This window comes from Hylobates moloch, unplaced genomic scaffold (genome assembly GCF_009828535.3).
Source record: "Hylobates moloch isolate HMO894 unplaced genomic scaffold, HMol_V3 SCAFFOLD_2, whole genome shotgun sequence".
NCBI classification, from domain to species: domain Eukaryota; kingdom Metazoa; phylum Chordata; class Mammalia; order Primates; family Hylobatidae; genus Hylobates; species Hylobates moloch.
The window spans coordinates 160394141-160413347 of NW_026652277.1; the positions used below are offsets into that span (position 1 = coordinate 160394141).

At 39.3% G+C, this 19207-nt stretch overlaps 1 protein-coding gene across 4 annotated transcripts in view; it reads right to left on the reverse strand.

The window, feature by feature from the left end:
* Nucleotides 1-12319: 12319 nt before the first annotated feature.
* HIVEP2 (HIVEP zinc finger 2) overlaps nucleotides 12320-19207 on the reverse strand; it is a 201608-nt gene continuing 194720 nt past the window's right edge. For all 4 annotated transcript variants that reach the window (XM_058435604.1, XM_032160556.2, XM_032160529.2 and 1 more), the window contains one exon: nucleotides 12320-14782. In XM_058435604.1, coding sequence (XP_058291587.1) covers nucleotides 13958-14782 — 825 coding nt within the window. In that variant the 3' untranslated portion in view covers nucleotides 12320-13957. The remainder of the gene's footprint in view (nucleotides 14783-19207) is intronic.

Genomic DNA, 19207 nt, shown 5'->3' on the forward strand with positions numbered 1-19207 from the left:
TTGCCCAGGCTGGAGTGCATTTGAAAAACGTAAGAACATTTTAAGCTCATTAGTCCTACAAAAAACATGTGGCACGTCAAATCCAGCTCACAGGCCTTCATTGACACAGCACTGCCCTGTCATCACTTAAAGGAAAGTCGCCTGCTGATCCGGAAAACATTCCATGTGTAGATCACAGACTGCTGTGTATCAAGCCACTGAAGTGTTGGGGCTGTTTGCTCCAACAGTGAGCATCCGTAACTGCCCCAAGACCACAAAGCAAGGAAGTAGCAAAGCTCAGATCTGAATCCATGTAGTCTGGTTCCTGAGCCTCTGCTTGCTGACAATGCACGATGCTACCTCTTGAGAAAAAAAGACCAAGTGTGATTACTGATCTTTAACAAGGGGTTGGGAGGGGGCTGAGGAGGATCACATGCTTCATATTGCCATCCCCATTCTCATCTTGAGTTAAAAGAAAGTGCACAGAGACAAGTGCAAAAGTTCTACTTAAAATAAGTGTCCCTTGAAAACTCACTAGATATCCAATTTTAGTAAAAAGGGACCTCATTCAATAGTGTCAAGGTTAATGGCCTGGTACTCTTCTTTCAAGGAGTACAGACAACTAGAGGACTAATGTTTTGCATCTTATAAATAACCCCAGTGCCATTTCTTCCAACTCCAACTCTACCTGCCACCTTATCAGGTGTATCCCCAAATGTAGAGACCAGTTGATATGGTTTGGCTGTGTCTCCCCCAAATCTCATCTTGAATTGTAGTGCCCATACTTCCCATGTGTCATGGGAGAGACCCAGTGATTGAATTGAATCATGGGGGCAGGTCATTCTTGTGCTATTCTTGTGATAGTGAATACTTTTGATGAGATCTGGTGGTTTTATAAAGGGGAGTTCCCCTACACACACTCTTTTGCCTGCCGCCATGTAAGATGTGACTTTCGCCATCCACCATGATTGTGAAGCCTCCCCAGCCATGCAGAACTGTAAGTCAGTTAGGCCTCTTTTCTTTATAAATTACTCATTCTCAGGTATGTCTTTATTAGCAACATGAGAACAGACTAATATACCTGTAAATCTGGAAGCATGCAGCGTTAGGAAGAAAGGAGGTAGAACGAAGAGATGTGTAAGGCCTGGCTCTGGGGTCATCCCATACTTTCCAAGATCTCCATTCTTTAAATATCGATGACACCTTATTTAGAGTAACTAAGGAAACAGCAAAGGATTTGTTTTTGGAATTTTACAGAAACTGAAAGGAGGAGCCAGTACGGATTTTCTGGAGCATGTCCAAGTTCAAAATGTTGGATGGCATATAGTGTACCTAAAAAATGGGCAGGTCTTTCTCTCATAAATTTGGAATGAAGGAAAATGCCATTCCAAAATACCATTCCTGCTCATTCTTGCCATCTTCCCCGACCCAGCAGCATTTGTTTTTATTGGTGTTTATAGTTACTTGTTGGCCTCAAAATAGATATTTTAATTCGGAGCTCTCACTCATGGTTAAAGAATGTGAAAAGAAGGTTTCTATGGTAAAGTTTTCATTTTTAGATTAAGGTGCAGATGATTAATCTCTCCTATCCGTCTCATGAAATAGAGGATGATTGATTAATGTGGAAACAGATGGTTAGGAGAGAAAACAGTAAAGTATTCATTTTGGAATTTTCCTTACATATTTTGGCATTTGTCTTTATTATTTTGTTCAGGAAGTTAGGACAGAGAGGTTATTTTTATTTACCACATTCATTTATCTGGACCCAAAGTTATAAAGAGAAACAAATGATATGTCTCTTTGTAATTTATCCTATATGTGAATATACCATTATTAGCTGTTGTGGTTTGGAGATACCATCCTAAATTCTAGAAAAGTGATGCATAGGAAAAGTAGTCTTACATAATGCAATCAGAACTAATTTGAGATTAATTTTAAAATGACAATGGATCATACAAGTTGATACACAATACATTAAATACTTTAACTTAAAAAATTCTGAAATGTACATGCATCTTTGTCATCCTTTGGTGGAGAGTGGTGTACCATCTTCCCTTTCTGCATTGGGCTGTGATTGGAGATCCAGTCAGGTAACATAAATACAATCTAACTATAATACATTGCCAAAATGGTAATTTCACTTTATTTAAAGTGGAATAAGTATTGGAAGACATTCAAGAACCAATTGGAGGTAGAGTCATTTTTAATTTTTAGTTTTTCTAATTGCCCACACATAATTCAGTTGCCACTTTCTTAATGACTTGTCCTTATTCTTTCCAAAGCATTTAACTTAACAGCCATAGATAAAAGCACTCTTTTTTGCACTCATATTTTATAGATTCGTGTGGAATTTAAATCATGTAATTATAATAATCCACAAAACTTGCATACATTGGTATGGGATTAAATTCAACTGCACATAATTCAACTGGCAACAGGAAAAGTGCACAGTTGTATAGAGAGCAGTCTGGAGTGTTCAGCTTGGTTTATGAAGGGAATGAAGAAATGCAGTTACTCCTATGAATCTATTTGGTATAGGTCAATTTGAAAATCTTTAAATGTGTATGTCAAGTAATTTTTGCATGTTTGTGCATTTTTCAGATCCTCTATGTCACTACAATTAAATAAACATGGTCATGGTGAGACTACATGGGCTACGGTAGAGTAGTAGAAATAGGAGTGATCCTGGTGTCTGAGTCACTTTGATTTGAATGCAATCATCTTAGTATTAGTAGCAACACAGTAGTAACAAAAGCAGTTTTGCCATCATTATTTTTAAATTGACTTAAATAGTAATAGTCTTAACACATTATAGATGTATTTATGTGTCAGCAACTATATTCAAAATGTGCTTATAGAAACTGTCAAATGCTTTGAAATAGTTTCTTAGACATAATACTAAAAATGTTTGATTCTGTGATATTGAGGACAAGTTTTCTAGGATTAATAAATAATTCTGCCTGATGAATTTCTATTCATCTTTATTAACTTCTAGCTTCAAATATATCAGTGGTTCTCAACCGGGGCAGTATCACTCACACACACACACACACACACACACCCCAGGGCATTTTGGAAATTCATGGAGGCTTTTGATTGGTGCTATGATGACAGGGCGCTGCCGGCATTTAGTGATTAAGATTCTCAAATACTGGAGTTCCACCAACGAGCAGAACAATTTTATAAACTTGAATGTTACTCTAAATGGGACACGAAAGTGAGATACTCATTCAGATTTATGTGAGCCTAGAATCAAGCTCTGTTTCATTATGAAGCAAATCTGAAGTGGGGGTATAGATTTTCAAGTCATCTCTGCTGCCAGAAGACGAGTGTGCTCCTAAAAATCATTGTGCTAAGCAAAATTGTGCAATAACAAACCACAGGGCTTATGGGGAAAACAGGGTTAGGGACACAATACTCCAAAGCTTCATCAGTGATATGTTAAAAAAAGATAGGGTGCCAATAAAAATGGTAGCATAGTTTTACATGCATTAATGGTTAAGAAATACATAAGTACTCCAATAAATGTGGTGCTTAACTTGAAAAAGATCTAATGTTTGCTACTAGAAGTAGGTGACAGAAGAGCTGCAGTTTGTGACTTACTGTGTAGTGATGGAAGGAAGGTCATCTGAAATTGAACAGAAAGTCCAATTTCACTATGCTGTACACTATGTATGTGGTTGGGCTCATAACACTCTTGGTGAAATGAGGTAGCTGGTAGTTACCGGAAGTGTGTTAGTGTTTATGTTTGTATATTCCTACATGGCTCCTTCAGCTAAGTGCTGTCTTCTGCATTCACCTAGTATTTCTCAATTAAAAAGTCAAGCATAAGCAAATGTGTTATGTTCAAATTGTTCCCTAATATGTCAACTGTGTTGGAAAAATTTTAAAACAACCATTACAGCAGAATTGACTGGAGACTGAATCTTTTCTGGGAGGGCAACCACATGTCAATTGAGAAAATTTATATTTTGTAATTTTTGGAACTTTCCAAGATTTTCTTTCTCATTTCAGAAAATCATGTTCTAATGACAATGCCACTTGTGGCACCTGAGTTCCCAGTACAACACACTGGCAGGCAAATATGTAGCTGTCATAATCATGGTGATCTGCATGGAGGTGCAAGCTCCTAACTTCTTCATTATGCTTTCTACTGTAATCTTTAACTATAACACAGAACATTTGCCTATTTAATAGATGAATAAAATTTTGTTATAAATTACTTTTCTGTCATTTTTCCTTTATATATAGTTAGGTTGTTATATTGAAATTTTTGAAATTATCCATATAATTTTGAAGTTATTATATGGATATTACATATTATATGGATAATTTCAATTATCCATATAATAATTTCAAAACTATATGGATATTTTCCATATAATAGGCTGAGTAAACTATAGAAAAGAGGCACTATAAAATATGATAGTTGATAAAATTGTGAACCATTGATATAGAGGAATAAAAAAGGAAAGGAATGTAGCCGTATTCTTATCAACAAATTCACAGAAGGATTAAATGAGATTATATCTGTCTGGCATATGATCCATTTTAAATAAATTACAGATAGATTTATTATTATTAAGATAGTATCAGAAGAACCACAGTTCCAGTTGCTCCCTGGACCCCTCCTTTCAGATGTCCACAGGACCCCCAAAGTCAGGAAGTAAGGAAGTAAGAGCTACCAAATCCATCAGGGCTCTCCCAAACCTACCTGCCCCCTGCCCCTTAACCATGTTGTGAAAAGGCATCATGTTTAATCTGTTTGTGGCTAGCTAGAAATGGGATGTTAACCATGACTCCCCCCTCTTCTGAGAACCCTGTATCTAATAAACCACCATCTCATATGGTGCACCACCTTCCTGCAGTTCAAGCCTATCTGCTTTCTTTCATCTTCACCACTGCCACATTATTGCAGGCCACCATCATGGAAATAGCCGCCTAGCTGAGCTCAGTGTTCCCTCCCACCCCCTCATCTATTCTCTCTTTCACCAGCACCATCCAATAGAAATGCAATGTGAGCCACGTATGCAATTGGGAAATTTCTGGTACCAACCTAAAAAAAGAAGCATAGGAAATTAATTTTAACATCATTTTAATTAACCTAATATTTGTAGTGTAATATCATTTAAACGTGTTCTCACTATGAACAATTATGAATGACATATTTGAAGCCGTCCTTGTGCTATATCTTCAAAATTGGCATGTATTTCACATTTGCAGTGCATATCAATTTGGCCTAACCACGTTTCGAGTGCCCTGTAGCCCCATGTTGCTATGACTCTTGGACAGTGTGCCTTAAAGCCCTTATAGTGGGTAAACCGCAAACCCTGTCCCATCACTTTCCTACCTAGCATGCTCTAATTCCCAAATAGATGTTGCCCTAATGTCTAAACCTCTAAAAATGATTTCCAAGACCCTGCAATATCTCATCATTGTTTATCCCATCGGCTCCACCTCTTACTCTCCCTTTCCTGATCCCGCACCTCAGAATCTTTACTCCCTCTGGGGAATTTGTTTTGTTCTCTCCAACATGTCCTGCTCTCTCTTGCTGTGGGATTTTTCCAGAGGGCCTCCCCTACCCGTAACACTTTTAATGTTCTGCACTAACCTGATAATCACCTTATGTTCTCGAACACCCATACTTTTTGTTCAGATTAGGGTTCCCTCTTTATAGTTCAAATTCACTTACCTCAAATCTGGGTTTGCTTTGCAGCAATCCCTCTCTCAAATTCCTTTCCATGCTGTCATTGAAATCTCTTGCTCACATGCGGTCTTGCCTACTAAACAGTGTAGCAGGAGTGGTCAATCAATATGTTTGAATGAATGAAAGAACAAATGACGAATTTCCTTTGAAAGCTTGCAGCTATGGCTGAATGACGATCAATGAAATAATGGAATGGATGATTCTGGAGTCAAACAGACCTGAGTTTGAAACTCAGTTATGTAATCTTATGCAAGTTATAAAATTTATGTTTCTTTCCTTATAAATATTTGGTGATTTGCAAAATGGAAATTATAATGCCCATATTACAGGGGCTAAAAGGAGTAAATCAAATAATGCCTATATACATAAAATGGCACATATTTATTTATCTAAACAGAATGCAGTAAATCTGGTCATGTCTCTTTTGACATAGGAATGTCTAGTTATACATACCCTAAGATTTAGATTTACATAGAAAGAAGGTGGCTTTACTTCAGAATGGAGATCAAGACACATTTTTGAATGCATCATTAACCTGAAGCATTTGCTGCATGTGATTGGCGGAGGGAGGAGGGATGATAAATAGGGAATATAATATTTTTTCCCATCTGGCTATGTTCCTTGTGTGGACCCCTCTCCCTGAAAGAAATCCCATATTGCTGAGTGGTGGGTACATCAAGGTCCTGGCTGAAATGCCTAACAGGTTTGAATTCTAACTTTCCTTGGGAACCTAAGTTATGTTATTCTTGGGGTAAGGAATTAAAGGAAGCAAAACTGGGGACTTTATTTAGTCTTTAATGTAAAAGGAGGTTATCTTTTTGCAATTTAAGTTTATTCTGGAAAATATTAATGAGGCAGTGTTCACATTTGGGGCATTTCAATATTGCTGGCACGATACAATTTTGGGGGATTTGATGCTGTCCTGTGGTACTCAATGTATTATTTCTGTTAAACTAGATTTGACAATGTGACTAGGCTTGATACGAGTTGGGAAATATACCACAGTCCATCCCTTGTCAACCAGGCTTCCATGTGAATATTAAGTCCTAATGCCCTAAGACATCCATTGTGTGCAACGAATTAACTTTTTTCCTACGCACGAGGATGGTGCTAGTTACGTAATCTCCTTAGAAGATTTGAGAAAATAGTCACTCAAATCATTTTCTGATGGGCTTAATTCTCTCTGGGAAAGGCTGCTTGTTCTAATTTTTGAGCTAAGATGAAGTTGCTTTATTTAATCTTTGTCTAGTTTGTTTCAGTTGAATATCACGTGAATTATGATCTCACTGATTCCAAGGGGATAACAGAGAGTCATAGACTATGTTTTGGGGAAAACAGTAGGTCCTTGGTGACAGTGGGTTTTCTCCAAAGAAGGCAACATTTGCAGTGTGGTTTTCCATGAGTCTGGCTACTTAGGTGGATACGCGGCAGCAAGGAGCAGCTTTTTCCTCTGACCCCTTGCTTCATAGTCAGGATGGCCGCTGGGCTAGAGAAAGGAAACCCCTCCATTTCTTTCCTTCCTCCACCCTTCACTGTGGAGGGAGAAGAAATGGCAGACTCCTTCCTTCTGCCTTCCATTTACTTAATAACATGTGGTCAGTAGGAAAGCAAGGCAAAGAGCCAGGGTGCTCTCTTCACAGACTCCGTGTCCTGTGCAGAAGCAGTAGGGGAGTCAGGGCCCTTGGGGAACCCAGCTGCATCTCTCTTCCCTTAGGCCACAAGGGGGCATATGCATTTATACCAAGGCAGAAGTGAGAGACCCCACATGAGTCCTGAGAATGGGATATATTCTCCATCCTTGCTTTTAACAGATTTCTGGCAGGAGGAGGAAGAGTGGCCTATGAGATGCTTGTTTACTTCTTCATAAAAGCATGCTTTGGCTGGGGCGTCGTAGTGGGCGCCTGTAGTCTCAGCTACTCAGGAGGCTGAGGCAGGAGAATGGCGTGAACACGGGAGGTGGAGTTTGCAGTGAGCCCAGATCGCGCCACTGCACTCCAGCCTGGGCGACAGAGCCAGACTCAGTCTCAAAAAAAAAAAAAAAAAGCATGGTTTGGCTGTTATTGCTTAAGTGAGTTCCAAGGTCCAAAACTCAATGGAAACAGAGGCAGTCAATAGGATTGTATCACGAAAATCCTTAACTAGATATTTAGTGATAAGCACTGAACCCAAGTTCTTTGATAGCAGATTTTTGAGTTTGGTGTGGTTTGGTTGTTGTTGTTCGTTGGTATAGCTCCAGCACCAAGAGCAGAGCTGGCATGTGATAGAACCTCAATAGCTGTCAAATGGTGAGTGCTTATAGAGGTGAGTGGTGCAGCCCGTGCACAGGGGAAGGGTGCAGGCTGCAGAGGTGGCAGGCCAGTTCAGGAAGCACTAGACACGTGAAGTTTAATTTAAATATAATTAAATAAAATTAAAAGTCCAGTTTCTCACTTGCACTCTCTGCATTCCCAGTGCTCCAGTCATGTGTAGCTATAGGCTTTTGTATTGCAAGGTGCAGATTTGGAACATTTTTCCCATTGCAGAAAGTTCCACTGGACTGCACCGCTTTAGAGCCTAACAACTGCCTCTTCTATTTACTAGCTGGGAAAACTTAAGCAAATTATTTCACTCAGTTTTGTGACTATTAAATGAGGGAATAAATGAAAGCACTTAAAACAGGGCTTGTAGAGAATACTTATCATTATTAGCTACAAGAGATTTTTTATGGGGATGCTATCCCCATAAAAGGGCCTGGATCCCTGGACCATGTACAATGTGTGTGTATGTAGTTTTTCCTACATGCTGCAACAATAACATGTAGGAAATAATAGCCACCGTGCCCAGTGGCATTTTTTAATAGAAAGGTTTTCATTTAAAAATATTTTATTAATATGATTTTTAATAAATTAAGGAAATGTATGATCATTAATCATTTTATTTTAATTTTGCCAAAATAAAATTTTATTCACATCAAACTATATGGATTAAACTTGTATTTCAACAATGTAACAAAACTTGGAATCTACTTGAAGTATAAAACATGCCAGGGGCTGGGCACAGTGCTCACGCCTGTAATCCCAGCACTTTGGGAGGCCGAGGCGGGCAGATCACTTGAGCCCAGGAGTTCTAGACTAGCCTGGCCAACATGGTGAGATCCCCGTCTCTACAAAAGAAATACAAAAAATTAACCAGGCGTGGTGGTCGGCACCTGTGGTCCCAGCTATTATGGAGGCTGAGGTCGGAGGGTCTCTTGAGTCAGGGAGGCAGAGGTTGCAGTGAGCCTAGATGGCGCCACTGCACTCCAGCCCAGGAAACAGAGCAAGATCCTGTCTCAAAAAATTAAAAATCCATGGCAGGGATCTACTGCAGAATCTGAAATATATTTATAGGCACTTGGTGAATGGAGAGAAGATCTGTTGATATGATTCATTTTGATAACCAATGTGTATTTCTAGTCTTGAAATCCTGGCCTCAAGCAATCCTCCTGGATCAGCCTCCCAAATAGGTGGAATTAGAGGCACGAGTCAACACACCCAGTCAAATGTATATTTCTGAAATTGGCCTTTGTTGTTGATAAGCAATGGATATGTATGCATAAAATGATCCATCTAGAGAATTCTAGAAAATAGAGTTTGTGTCTTCTTGTTGATCTTTAGGCACTGTTTGGTGCCAAGTAGAATAATTTCCACCACTTTCCCTATTCTTCAGTACTACTGCATAGCCAAGCTGGTTTATTGTTGCATGTAAAGTCTGGGTAAGCATATGTTTCTCTACACTCAGAAATTAATGGGAACTGATGCTCTATATAATGTCAAATTGCCCCTGGGAAAAAAAACTACTGTGGCAAAATAGATGCCACCATATTTAGTAATATATTTTAAACTAATAAAGACCATTTCCAGGGCAGAAATAGGCTTTGTTGTTTTTGTATGATTCTGAGCTCATTCAACCCAACAACTTTCACAGTACATTATTGTGATTGTAATCTTAATCTAAGTGAGAAGAGCATAAATAATCAGCAACTGTTCTTTAAGCAAACACGGACAAAGAGTTGGGAGCTCATTTTCAGCCTTGATTCTGCAATGAACCACTTATTTATCCTTGAAAACTTCACCTAACTTCTCTAGACTATAGGTTTTGGAAAAGATATTTGTAAATAACAGGTTAATTTAATAGCCTCTAATTTATTATTTAATAATAAAGCTACTATTTTGCTACTGAGGAAATAGTAACTAATAGTAAATAATTCCACTAATACTGTAGATTTTTTTCCCAGAAAATGATGTTCTAAAAGTTTTGTTTTCTAGAAATTATCTTGGGGAATATATTGAAAATCAAGTTCTCAAAAATATTAAACAATTTTGTATCACTAAGGCTCAGCAGATGAGATGTGCTGTCCTGTGAAGTATAACTTTGCTCACCTCTATGTTCTTTGTCTACCTTTGGAAACCCTCAAACTTCCTCTTCTACCCCTTTATTTACCCTGAGGAATTTCATCCAATTCAGTGCTCTCAGCTATGATGAAAAACAAGAACTGACAAACCAGTGGTCCAGCTCTGGCCTCTCTTGTTTGAGGTTGAACTCCTTCGGAACTGCTAAGGAGAGCTCATTTCTTTACCAGCATTCTGTACAAATCCACTCTCTTCTGTGGCTGAACAATGCCACTCCCATTCTATGGCCCAGGTTAAAAACTCATCATCTTTAACTTCTCCATCTCTTTCATCCCAGCACCAAATCAGTCTAGCTATCAGCCATTCCTCTTCATTAAGCAAAACTGTCCCTTCTTTCTCCAGGTCCCCATCATTTGTTTGGATTGTTGCTGCTTTTATTTCCCTTATCTTCGCTGCTGCCACAGTGTTTTGTTTTTCCCAAAATAATGATAACGACAACAATAACAAGGCCACTTTATTGCTTCAATCCTTCCTTGGTTCTCCATTGCTTACAGGGCCAGACCTGTAGGCTGGATTAGGAAACTGGACTTTGATACGTGTTTCTAGCTTAACCATGTACTACCTTGCCACATACCCAGGGTGCCAGCTACATCTTGCTTTTTACACATTAATTGCTTTACACATCTGAGATCATCTAATATGTGTTTTCCCACTAATTTTTTTATATTGCCCTTTCCTCTAGAATATAAACTCCATGAAGGCAAGGACTTTATCTGTTTTGTGCCATATTGGACACCTAGCACACACAAGAGTACTCCAATGTAGGTGATGAAAAGCGGTGTTGAATGAATTAGTCAATTTATTGTTTCAAGGATCTGTTCTAAGGCTACCTCTGTGATGAAGCCTTTCTTCATTCTCAGCAGGATGATTGCTCTCCAGGATGACTTCTCTCTCCCTTTATGGTTATGAAACCAAATGCGTAACTATTTTAGCTCAAACATCATATTATCCACATTTACTTACATATATGTCTTTCCTATTTACTTGATCTCCTCGGTGGCACAGATACTCTTTATTAATTCTAAATGCCCACCACCAGGCTGGGAGCATTGGGTTCACACCTGTAACTCCAGCACTTTGGGAGACTGAGGCAGGCAGATCACTTGAGGCCAGGTGTTTGAGACCAGCCTGGCCAACATGGTGAAACCCTGTCTCTACTAAAAATGCAAAAATTAGTCAGCCGTGGTGGCGTGCACCTGTAGACCCAGCTACTCAGGATGCTGGGATGGGAGAATCACTTGAACCTGTGAGGCAGAGGTTGCAGTGAGCTGAGATAGCACCACTGCACTCCAACCTGGCCTGCAGTAAGACTCTGTCTCAAATAAATAAATAAATAAAAATAAAAATAAATGCCCACTATCGTACCCAGTTCATAGTTGGCACTCAAAAACTTTTATGAATGAATGAATGACTGACTGAGTAAATGAGCGATGAATTAGGTAGAGGAGGAAACAGAGTAATTTGATTTGGCCTGGGATCACCAACACACACACCACACACACACACACACATCAATGAGGAATATGACACACAAATCACCTTACATAATCAAAAGATTCTTCTTGGTAAGAGACAGATATCAGAGTGTCTGTGTTGACCTTTAATTCACCTTTGTAAAACACAGTTTAAAAAGACAGTCTGGCTCATAAAAACAAATAGGTACATTGTAAATCCACAAATTTGAGATTTTTATAGTGGAAATACTAATAGGTTTTGACTTTTAATGAGCTTCTGCTCTTATTACTAAAAGATTCTACTCATTCTAATAAAAGAACTGTGATTTGTGGGTATCTTCTGATAAATTGTAGTTGATTCTTAGCTTCAGCCACCTTAGCAAAAAGAAAGAAGAGGTTTCCCCAGTCGAATTTCAGGTAAGTATGCATACTGCAAGAGAGGCAGAAGGGAAAATGATAATTTGCTTTATTCATGAATCTGTTCAGATGCAACATATGCTGCCCAGGCCCATGCTGAGGTTTGGATAAGTCTATTCCTAGGGCCCACACCTTGGTGACCACTATCTGTTTTAATCAGATAATCTATGGAAGCCAATGACTGTCTTCTCACTTGTTAAAACCATTCATACTCAGTATGGGCAGAGCCTAGCAATTAAAAGCACAGATGGTATGTTGCTAGTATCAAAATTACTTTAGAAACAAAATTGGGAAATTAAAATGTAAAGCAACACATAAGAACTAGACACCTCAAGCATGTAATTGTATATTTATTTCTCTTTTTAAAGAACACTCCTTAATGTAATTCAATATACAAACTTGGTTTCACAGAATTATAATCCACTATATAGCACAAAGATAACCCAGATTGTATGTGTGCGTGCACACATGTGCGTGCCTGTGCACATGTTGCTGTACCCCTCCCTCTCTTTCACTCTTCTGGACCTACAAAGGCTCTTCCCACCTTCAACACTAACCAAAAGCCATTGTGAGTATTACACACAACAGACGTCCTCCCACGAGTTCTTTGCCCTTGAAAGATTCTTTTCCCCATTCCCCCTGAGATAGCCAGGAGTGTGACACTCTTCCCCTATGAAAAAGGGTAAGGTGACCTCCCCTAACACAGATGTTAACCCTGTTCCCATGTAAACTGGCTGACAGGAAGAGCTGGGGAGCAGGTCTCCATCCCCTTTTCCCCCTTCCACACCCAACCCTCAGAGTCCAAGTGCGACCCTCTGTGTAGCCTTAGTTCCAGTCACCATCCTGTGTAGCAAGAACTAAGGAGATTGCTAAGCCCAGGTCTTCTCCATGAGCAGCGCACAGCACTGCCTGCCAAGCCACCGGGCCGGCCGATAACCAAGCTCTACACAGTCCCATGTGCTTTGTCACCTTAATTTTTTAAAGACACCTAGCATAGGTCTGTGGCAACCTAGTGTCCAACTGAGTTACATAAAATTGTACCAGTGATGCACTTGTACATATTTACATGGGGTGGAATGTTTTCCCATATTTTTAGATGAGTATATAGATCAACATGTTCACATAAGACCAAATACTTTTAATATTATTTATAACTGATTTATAAAGCTTTGAAAAAACTCACAATAGCACATTGTTTACTTTAATGCTTTACGGTACTATCATTTTAAAATCACAATCAGCACTTAAGTTATAGTCAATCCAGCAAACAAGAGACAAAAAAATATACAAGAGTTAAGAACTGACTGATACATCCTTTATCTTTTTTTAACTAATGCATAAGTGCAGAATAAGATACTCTAGTTTAAATATCTTGTTTACAATGTACATTTTTGTTCTAGTTACGCAACAGTAAATCCCATGCTTCACATAGAAAAGCAATCCACAACATTAAGAAAAAATGTACAATTTATGAAACAAAGTAAATAAATATTAGTATTACAGAATCAGAGCTGTACATAAAAGCTGTTCAGTTTTAATCATATAAAAATATGTTTTAGTGCAACCTCACATATATATTGATGCTGTTTTGCTTTACATCATTTAGATCCAAGTGTCCAAAAAAGGAAAGAAATTACATTTATTACAAAGCAGATACACAAATTCTAAAATATGTACAAATTACTGCTAAAAAATGCTTATAAGAATATAAGCAAAGTAAAGAAAAGGCACAAACATCTGTACAATTTTAAAAGTACCAGACCCAATAGGTTAATTTCAAATTTTGTTTTGGTCAGGCTCATGATGACTTGTTAATTTACCTAATTCTTTTAATATAACAAAAGTATATATAATAGCAAACTACTGTAACTTAGGACAGGCATGCTATAAACTGGATTACCTCCATTTCTAGAAAAACAAAAACAAAAAAATGGGAAAATGTGGAAATGAAAGTCTCCATGCATCGTAGATCAATGTAGCTGACTCTTTTCTGATGAAGGATCTTTGCCTTCCTCTGTGCTTGAAGATAATTCCTTGCTGCTGTGAAAGTCCGACTGCTTGTCATCCACACAACTCTTGCTGTAAAACGTGGAGTGAGCTAATGGAGTCTGCGATGTACCAAAATTGTCCTTTTCACTATCATGCAAGTCAGGGTGGGTGGCTGAGGTACAGGGCTGACCTGGCTCAGGTCTACTAAAGTGTCTAATGCTAACATGTGCACTTCCCAGGGCGTTCTGGTGGGGCTCCTGCACCCGCGCTGGCTGATCTGGCCCGAGCAGAGCTGCCTCTTCCGTGGCAATCCGGAGAGAGGCAATGGCTTTTGTACAAGTCTGTATATTTTCCTCCTGTTCCCGCTCTGTTGCGTTTAGGCTGTCTTCCGAAGTGCTCTGTTTCATCAATAGCCGAGGCGAGGAGGGAGTGCTAGGTGGACCAGATGACTGCAAAGCGTGAGGACCTCGCTTCTCATGCTGCTTAGAAAGCACGTAGGGAGCCTTGGAGAAGGACTCCCCTGACACGCCTTTCTTCTCCTCAAAGCCCTCCATTGGCAGGGGCAATGTGGGTGGAGGATGTAAACTGGAAAGGGCTGGCGGCATGGAGTGAACCATCTGGATCCCACCAACGGGCACCATGGGGATAGGGGCTCGCACTTGTTGCTGAGAGTGGAGTGGAAGATGACTGAAGACATAGTCATTAGGACCCTCAGGGAAAAGGCTGGAGCCTGGATGTTCATAAGCACCTTCTTGGTCTCCATAGAGACTGAAGTAAGGAACCTGAGGTAATCCTCTTCTTAAGTTCTGCGCAGAGAAACAAAGAGAGCACAAAATTCAGATCCTGCTACGCTTCACTCTTAGGTCAAGCTATTGGATTCATTCACTCACCCATTCACATGTTCACTACCTAGAGAGGCTTCAATACCTAATTCTTTGATCAAGTTTTCCTATTTCAAGACAAAAGAGGTTTATCTGTTGTCTTTTATAATCCTTGAATAAAGGTGTCGGCCTGGGAAAAGTTGCTTTTGTTTTTAAACAGCAAGGTGATAAAGCAGTCAGGGTGTTTTCCACTGGGTACACAGACACATTTCAGCTCTGTGTTTTTCACAAGAGATAATGAAAAGAAATTAATGGATAATTGGCAAAAAGAAAGTTTACTGAGCAAAAAACACTAATAAACATTAATAATATCTTTTTTTAATTCAAAAGGAAATAAAAAGATTACCATCTGTTGCTATACTCGACAGATTTTTAATATTTTTCTTAAGTGTTGATGAGTATATAATTGGAATGACAAGTCTGAAAATTGGCTTTTTAAAAAAGTTTTCCACAGAACAGATGACGAAATGGTGGTGAGGATCCACAAACTGGTTCCTCCAATGTGTAAGACAGTGGTCTCAAGGAATGCATTCCTGCTAAGAGATACTCAATGCAGAAGACCAGCTTCTCCATCCGATAGCAAACCAAGGCCATTTAAGTCTTACATCAATAATAATTTTTTAAAGGAAACTATCCATCATAGAAGTAGTTAACATTATTTCAGACAGTTAACAACTTATATTCAACTCTATAGCTGTGAACCAAAGATGACTGCATCTTAATTCTTTTGTTTATATTATTATTTCCACCTCAATATCTTGTTGGCAATGAATGAATTAAGGATGCTTAAAATGTTCAGCCAGAATTCCAGATTTCATAGCCCTAGTCCTGAAAATGGAGAATTTATTTTCTATACTGTTTCTGTAGTGAAATACAACTTGGATTGTCAGATTATCAGGTTTTAATATGATTATATTTTAATTACTGTGATTCATTCTTTAATGGATTGTCATCTAAAAAGGACTTCATTTATTTTTCTACTTTTGAGAACCAAAGATAGATAGATAGATATAAACCTGTACAGTACAGTAGTAGTCCAGGATAGAGCCAAAGAAACTGTTCTATTTCATTTCAAGAGTTTCAGTTCTAAAACTTAAGGCATGCTCTATACCATTAAAGATTCATCCAGTTCTATCTAGATTTCTGCTACTCTCTAAGATGCTTAGCCCTTACCCTCCTCTGTGATATATCATACACAAGCTGGAAACATGGGTTCTCCTGAAAGTGTGAGTGAAACGGTGCAATCATCAACACTATCATTACCAGGACCTCATAAGCTGGGAAAGGTGGGAATTTTACGGTATGAGAATCATTTAAATTCTGCACATAGACAAAATCCCCCTTGTATTTAATCAGGTTTGGAAAAGGCACGTCTCCTTCATCAAACACCAGTTTGGGAGGAAGACCTGTAATGCCAACAGTAACAATCTTTGAAGATAATCAAGTATGTTTTCTTTTAATCACAGCAATCACAGATTCAAAGTTTAAAATAAAACCGAGCTTGGTTATTTTTCTGTTTTACTTCTGGCTGCTATTCCATGACCTCCATTGCATACAACCAGTCAGAATGTGGATCTGTGGGGGAACCAAGGAAGTGGAACAGAAGTCAGAGAGAGAGAGAGAGAGAGAGATGTCCTATTATGTAAACTGACTTGAGATCCCCAAATCCAGGCTGACAAATGGAGTCACAAATTGTCCTCTAAAACTACAGTGATACTCAGCATGTTCTAAATCCAATAAAATCTTATTAGTGCTACTAGTGAAAGTTTCAAATTCAGCCCTTCACTGATTTTAACCACAGAGCTACAGGTACAAGTAGAATTTCTACCATGTGGCCACTTCCACTGCTCCGAGCCCCACCAGGCATTTCTACACATCCTCTCTCCTCTCATTCACTCCTTCTTCGTCCTCCAAAGAAACTCCCAATAAGTTTTCTCTACTTTGGTTTTTACTCCATTTGCAATCCTATTGTTTTGTAATTTGGGCCTTATAAATGTGGTGGACAAACTTCCATCCTGCTTAAATCTCAGTAAGAGATTTAAAACTAACAGGGGCACTGGGGCAAAAACGACAGGGTAGCAGGAAGTCTCTTGCTCTTCTACCTCCTTCTCATCATTTGTGTCTAGAGCTCCTTACTGCCACACTGTTGAAGAGATGAGTGGGGTAATAGAACTGGTATATAGATGTATATATAGATGTCTGTGTATGTACATTTGTACATATGTGTATATGTGTGTATACATATATATGCACATACACTTGACATAATCTGCATTTGAATTCATTCATTTCTTCCAAACCTGTGTTGGCTATGATCACCATCATTCCAAATGCAGCCAGAATATGACTGGGCTATAAGGTCCCTTCACACCACAGTCAGTGTCCAGTGGTATGAGAAAGCATAAAGTGGGCAGTGCTTGGGACGAACTGTCCCTACATCAGGGAGGATTCCCAGATCTGTTCCCTCACACTGTGTGAACAATGCAGCAGGCTATACATCCTCTAAAGAGAATTAAACTGGGTAACAGGCCAAAAGCATCATAAATGATAAAGTTTAATAACACTATGAAATATACCCATGATCAGCCAGGTGCGATGGCTCACACCTGTAATCCCAGCACTTTGGGAGGCCGAGGCAGGCAGATCATGAGGTCAAGAAATTGAGACCATCCTGGCCAACATGGTGAAACCACGTTTCTACTAAAAATACAGAAATTAGCTGGGTGTGGTGGCATGCACCTATAGTCCCAGCTGCTTGGGAGGCTGAAGCAGAAGAATTGCTTGAACCCAGGAGGTAGAGGTTGCAGTGAGCCAAGGTCGTGCCACTGCACTCCATCCTGGCAACAGAGAGAGACTCCATCTCAAAATAATAATAATAATACCCATGATCTGATATTTTTTAAAAAATGAAACAAAACAAAAACACATCAAAAAACTGGTACAAACTCAGTGACTACTAAAACTCACCTCTCTCCAACTTTCTGGGCATATATCTAAAAATCGGATGAACTCCCTTAGTCCACTCTTCCAATTCCTTTGCCCAGCTTGACTGTGGGTTGCTATAATTTTTTACAACTACAACATATTTGCAATAAAGGCTTACTTTTTCAGACTGAAAAATCGCATGTTTGCAGTTGACTGAATATGCACCACTGTTTCACAAATGCCACACTCTCAATTCACCTGGCCAATGCTAGAACACAAGCTGCAGGGATGGCAGGGAGAGGCTCATCTAACACACTCTACCAGCATCATTGCGTGTATACCAGAGAAAGCATGTGTCATCCCAGATTTGGTATCCCACGATCCAGGGAATTTACAGTTCTCTATTCATGCTGCAATGGCATAAACTGCAGAAGATCCCTTTTTCCTACTTTTGCTAAGGCACCAAAACCTGTGGAAATGTATCTCTTTTTCTTATTAGCTTGCTAATTTGTTAGCTTGGTAAACAACATCCCAATTGCTATACATGTTTCTGCAGGATTTGCTTCATCAAGATGAAGTTGGTACCAGACTTGTGAAAAGATGGTGCTTGGGATGGGGACAGGAATGCAGCAGCTTTCCTAAAGTGAAAAAATGACAGGCTGAGCTCAGGATTCAGGGTGGTGGAAGGTGATGAGAGGGAGAAAATTGGCTGCCAGGGCAGTGATAAAACAGAGCTGGGAGCTGGCAGTGTCTCCTCTGGCTGTGAAGGATGGTGCTGATGCACTTGACACAGAGATCCGGAGCAAGGGAGTACAACAAAGAGTAGAGACCAGGAAATCAAAACAAATTCAAGGCAGACAGATTCCAAAGGTATCATGCCTCTGTCTATGCTAAGTGCATGCTTTATTCATTTTTTAAAATCCTACACAAACTGAAAGAGACATCACAGTCTACCAAGCTGTGGAATTAGGCAGGACAGGTGCTTTTTTATGAAATTGTTTTAAACTACTGCTTAAATGTAATCCATGGTGGTTACTGTTATCTTCACTTATAATGAAGGCATATCATAGAAATCTCTGCACATTCTCACTTAGCTCGCCTGATTTCCCATTCTCCTTGGGCCCATGCTTCCACTGAGCAAGTGCGCTTGATAGTAGTAATGGCAAGAAAAGCAGACAGGCTCATGTCTTTGATTTATAAACATGCCGAGTGTGTCATTCTCTCCTCTCCCTGTCCCTGACCAGTTTCACATGTCCACTCACGATGGGCAAGGTAATGAGTTTATTAAAAAAAAAAAAAGTTTTTGAGGCCAGGTGCAGTGCCTCATGCCTGTAATCCTAGCACTTTGGGAGGCCGAGGCAGGCAGATCACTTGAGGTCAGGAGTTTGAGACCAGCCTGGCCAACATGGTGAAACCCTGCCTCTA